Raw genomic sequence first — 5,474 nt, 5'->3', positions numbered from 1 at the left:
CAAAAGAACATACTTGCCACAAGCCTGCTTTCATTTTTGCAAGTCTTCTAACAGCAATGCCTCACAAACAATACAAGCTAAGTTTCTAATTCAACTGTCTGAGATATCAAATAGTACCCAGTCATCTTTTTCTAAAACCTAACAACCAGCATCCCTTGTCACAACACTTTCCACGTCAAATGCATTTTTGTGACAGGAATACTTGTTAAATTGGCATAAAGACAAGTTTCCATGCACTTCAAGAATGGGTTTACGTTACAAGATCAAAATCTTCTTCCACTCTCATATATAATCATACAGAACTTATTTATTTATTTTTTTCCAATCATAGTTATGTCTTTATCCCTGCTGCAGATCCAACACATGATTAAATTTTGAAATTCATCATAGTGACAATTGCGTAAGCATGAGAAATTATAAACATAAACAACTACCACTCACACGCACCACTTTCCAGTCATGAACTTCTCAAGTGGAACTTTCTGATTTTGCACTAACGTAACTTCCACATAAGAAAACAACCAAGCAGAGCATTACTGCTATATTTTATCCAGCAATAAAGTGAAGTACAAGGTATCTTAGAAGTAATGCTGCAGGACACTGCATTGTTCTTGACTTCAGCATGAAAGATTCGGAAGGATCAGCCTTGCAATGGAAGAACAGGCAAATCTGTAGGTGCAGGACAGAAGAATATGCCTGATTGCATGGTCTTTCTGAAACGGGAAGTAGACTATCTGTGGTTGACCATAATATCGCAATAATTTCCTGGCGTACATGGAGAGAAAACTGTATGTCAGAAAATACACCGTAGGTGTCCAAACCAGGAGTAGCCTTGCGTCAACAAACAATACTGGTTTAACCCATCAGAGATTCAGCATCATTCTCATTCTCCGCAGACCTAAAATCAGGCAGGTCAGAACTTACAGAGAACCTCAGCCACCGCCGTTTCTCCACATACATCAGGCATGGTTGCAGGACAAATCCAACAAGCATTGCAACCACGCTAACAATCATAACTTTGAAAGAGGCAAGCGCCAGAACCACACAAATCAACAGTGTGGGAGGAAGAACCATCAAAATGCAACCAGTGGTCTCCAAAGGAACTCTGTAAGGCCGAGGAGCAGTTGGCTGCTCAATCCGTAACTTTACAAAGGCCACAAATTCCAAAATCATCCCAAAACAGTAAAGGAAATTCTCCGCGGCAACAATCTCTTGAAAGCTCAGCCATGACAGCAGAATTACACCAGAAGCGGAGAACAATATTCCCACAAGTGGAGTCCCATAGCGTGACCTCTTACTAAAGAACTCTGGGAGCATCCCACGTTCTGACATCCCGAGAAGTTGATAAGAATCACTGCTCATTTCTGCTACGAACATTCCCATGTTGGATAATGCCGAAGCCCCTTGGACCCACCATCTCAACCAAACCCCACCTAGAATTTTCGCAATATCAGAAAAATAACCATCTGTCCACAGCTCCCTATCAAGAGGAATAGCTCCTGTTCCCGCCAGGAGGGGATATAAGTACCCGACAACAACCAAGATCAGCGCATACAAGAGGGCCTTTGGGAGAGTTCTCCTTGGATTATCAACTTCTCCTGCCAAAGTACTGATAGAATCCCAGTAGTTGAGATTCCAAAAAAGTGTATTCAAGTACAAACTCCAATCCACATTGTGCATGTCGACCGATAACCACCTTGAAGGCCTGAGTTTTGGGATAGCCGCTAACCCCATAAAAATGAATGGAAGGATCGAGAACACCCCAAGAAAGACAGCTACCCATCCAACTATAGTCAAGCCTCTGTAGTTCATGTAAGTTAGCGCGACTGTGAGTATTAACACGGCCAATGTCCTTGGCAGCCCAGCTCCCAGAGCCGGTACGCCAGACTTCAAATAGTCTAAAAAGAGAACTGGATACAGCGCATTGTCGATGACACCACTAAGCCATTTCATCCAACCTTGCTGGAAACCCCAGAAAGGCCCCAGAGCTGAAGAGACCCAGACAACATATCCCCCGTTCTCTGGGAACATGGTCCCCATCTCGGCTGTGATCAGTGCTTCTGGGATGCTCCATATGAATGGGAAGATCAGGAAGCCGAGGATAGCTAGAAGGGGGCCAGCCGCCTGAACACTGTCCTCTATCCCAAAGGGGCCACCAGACACCTCATAGAAGATGAGGAACACAAGGGGAATGACTGAAACTTTCCGAAAACTGTCTGCTTTGAGAGTTCCTTCGCCAACTCCCTGGTATTGAGGGCCACTGCATTCCCCCATAGGAACAGAATAGTAGTCTCTATTGCTTCCTGTCTTCCTCAATTTCTGCAGACAGAAGTTACAAATTTACAAAACTATACTAAATCAATCATCCTGTCATCTTCCGGAATAAAATTAAAGGACACGAGATAATAAAACATAAAAATACTTCCCGTCTTCCTCAATATCTGCAAACAGAAGCTACAAATTTACAAAATTATACTAAAAATCATCCTGTCATCTTGCGGAATAAAATTAAAGGATATGAGATAACAAAACATAAAAATTCTTCCTGTCCTCAATATCTGCAAACAGAAGCTACAAATTTACAAAATTATACTAAAAATCATCCTGTCATCTTCCAGAATAAAATCAAAGGATACGAGATAACAAAACATAAAAATTCATTCTTTTCTCAAGGAATCCAGTGGTTGGAAAAAAAAAACAAGAGAACCGGTGTCGTCAAAAATTAGGGTTTTCTTCCAAGTTGTGGAGTTGATGATAGGAAAGGATAAAATAACAAGATCTATGTTACAGAATTTAAGGCAGATCCCTTGCTTAAAAGAATGTCTTACCTCTACTGGGTTCTCGTTTGACCTAGTATCTTGATTCCTGAAACAAATTATGAAGACAAATTGGGACTTTATGTAAACAAAGTTTTGATCTCACAAACTCTCTGCATAAACCAACACTAGAATCCTTCTCTTTGAATCCAATCCAGTACAACAGGATCTATGTTACAGAAAAATAGAGAAAACAAGGAGATGGATTTCTCAAAGTGGTCATAATAGATGAAGAAAAGTGCTGTTTTTTTTTTTGGTATCCCAGAAAAGTTCCTCTCAAGGGAATAAAACATCAAACACTTGGAAATCCAAAGAAAAACCAAACCAATTCCCCTCAGAAGAACAAAACGAAATCTCCCACTAAATTCCAACACCACCGCACCACTCACACCCCCCGGCGGCTGGAATCAAGGCAACAAATGGCAGAGAGTCCGAAAAATCCAGAACATAAATATCAGAACAAACAATCTGAAAAAATAAAAAAAAAAATCCAAAAGCCAAAGGAAAACGCGTAGAATCAGTGCATAGAATTGCAACTGACCATCTAAACAACGAGGGTTTATGGGCTCAAGCTCGCCATTAACTCCAAGCTCAATCAGGTCCCCTCCGCTTCTGCCTTCTCACCCTCTCTAGCGGCGCGTTGGAGTTTAGAGAAAGGGGAAAAGCCATCGCGGCCTCTCACAGACAAAGAAACGCACGACTGCATCCGGAGAGGGAGAGAGAGTTGTGGGACCCGCTTTTATAAATGGGTTCATCGACATCTTCGGCTCTTGAGTTCTTTCTTTCGGTCACACAGTCGGTCCTCGATACAAACAGGAAAGGAGAGCCCCAACGGGTGCTAGGGATTGCACGTGTCGCGATAACGAAAAGGCTGTCCCATGGAAAGTAATAAAAGCACGTTTCCCGATTCCCGTTTCACGGATCGGGGCTCCGTGGCTGGGTAAGGGCTAAGGATTTAAATCTCTGGTTGCCCGTCAGCATCGGAAACCAAGCATCAATGTAGACCCCCGCATTTGCCTACCTGCACCTTTCAAGCGGATAAAGCCGTCGAGCAGAGAACTCTATCCACCATAAAATTTGGAGAAAAAATTATAGAAAAATCGAGCAAAAGATTTTATATTTCTGTTGTGGAGGGAGCTACCTCCGATCTTGGATAATTACTGCACTTTCACATCGGGCATGTTCCCTGGGTATCCACATCGAGCATGTTTCTGATGTCTCAAGCATGGGGGCAGACCGACCGAAACAACAAATGTCTCGTTGCACTACATGCATGTTACTGTAAATTTTTGATTTAGATCAATTTGGCAAGAGTTGGATGGTGACAGTAAAATGATGATGATTGGATCTACAAAAAGAAGTCATTGATTGGAGGTGACGTTAGTGAAGATCCTCCGATATTCAAATCAGAAATTCGAAATAGATGAGAATGAGTGAACATATATTGGAAGAAAAGTTATTGCTTACCTGGGAGTCTCTTGCTAGTCTTTATTTATACATAGAGGTGAGAGTTGTTAGAGTATAGGAGTGTGGGAGATTACGGGATTTGAAAATTTGCACAGAGCAGGGGATCAATCTTTCTCTCTATATGTTGGATAGGGTCGATGATCATTCCTGCCCATAATATTTGCTAAGATAGATACAGGATGTATCTTGGGTTAGATAGATAAGGTTGGCTCAGGAGACATCAAGTCGGTCAAGAGTAAGGTCGGTAAGGCCGAGGTTTCTTTCTCAGCATCAATCGAGATAAGATTCACCTCATATCAATTGCCTTCCACTCTCGAATCCAAGCTTGAATTAGGTCGAGCAATGGAGTAAAGTAGGTCGGCGTCTTTAGCCTTGTGAGTGCCATACCATATCTCATACTTCCATATAAACCGCTGCACTCTCGACTGGCTAATGGAACCAGCCACTTATGTGGTGCCAAGTGTCGTTTGCACCGTCTAGAGGCTTTATAAATAGGGGAGCCTTAGTCCTTCATATTTACTAGTCCTGTCTTTTTCTTGTTTTAATCTTATGCTCCTGGGTCGAAGTTGGTCAAAGAGGCAGTTTCTGATGGCTTTTCTAGTAGTCTTCTAATGGTCTTTTGTTGTCGCCCCACCTAGTAGCGGGAATGAGGCCAGAAGAGTTGAAGAGGCTTCATGAGTTCGTGAGAAAGAGGAAGGTCCTGGAAGTTGAATCAGCTCGGTCGGGCAGTGCTTGGGATGAGGCTCCTATAGATTAGATCATTTTTTTCATGATGCATGAGTCGGTTGTGGAGAGTACCCTATGTTGTATGGGTGAGGTTTCCATTCTGGCACAGGCTTCTTCATCGAAGGAGATATCTTGGATCCAGCTTCCTTATTTACACCCTAGGGGGAAGGAGAGCCTTCGGTGCTATTGTCTCGGACCGACATGGTCACCTCGGGACTTTTCATTTCTTTGCCTAAGGTGGAAGATATGCATATTCCAACAATTCGAGCTTCTGACTCCGCTTTACATGAGCCAAAGTTTGCCTGTGATATGCTCAATTGGTTCCTTCTCTCGACTGATGAAGTTAGTGGAGGCAGAGTTGAGCTTCCAACATGAGGATGCCCTCAACTCCTATATTCAGGTAAAGATCTCCTCTATGAGTCATTTGCTTTGTTGCTTTGTTTGGTCAACTGATTTCCTATTTAT

At 42.6% G+C, this 5,474-nt stretch overlaps 1 protein-coding gene across 2 annotated transcripts; it reads right to left on the bottom strand.

Moving 5' to 3' along the window:
- Positions 1-364: 364 nt before the first annotated feature.
- On the bottom strand, positions 365-3,540 carry LOC105061322 (probable polyamine transporter At1g31830). 2 transcript variants are annotated; one of them, XM_010945331.4, is made up of 3 exons: positions 3,358-3,540; positions 2,829-2,865; positions 365-2,319 (listed from the first exon to the last, which is right to left on the bottom strand). In XM_010945331.4, the coding sequence occupies exon 3, from the start codon at positions 2,272-2,274 to the stop codon at positions 856-858; it is 1,419 nt and encodes a 472-aa protein (XP_010943633.1). In that variant the 5' UTR covers positions 2,275-2,319; positions 2,829-2,865; positions 3,358-3,540; the 3' UTR covers positions 365-855. The 2 variants fall into 2 exon arrangements, with proteins under 2 accessions (XP_010943633.1, XP_010943632.1); XM_010945330.4 differs by lacking the exon at positions 2,829-2,865.
- Between the last annotated feature and the right edge of the window lie 1,934 nt (positions 3,541-5,474).

This window comes from Elaeis guineensis, chromosome 12 (genome assembly GCF_000442705.2).
Source record: "Elaeis guineensis isolate ETL-2024a chromosome 12, EG11, whole genome shotgun sequence".
Classification (NCBI taxonomy): domain Eukaryota; kingdom Viridiplantae; phylum Streptophyta; class Magnoliopsida; order Arecales; family Arecaceae; genus Elaeis; species Elaeis guineensis.
The sequence above is the reverse complement of the archived record's forward strand: the minus strand, read 5'-3'. Positions and strand labels throughout refer to the sequence as shown.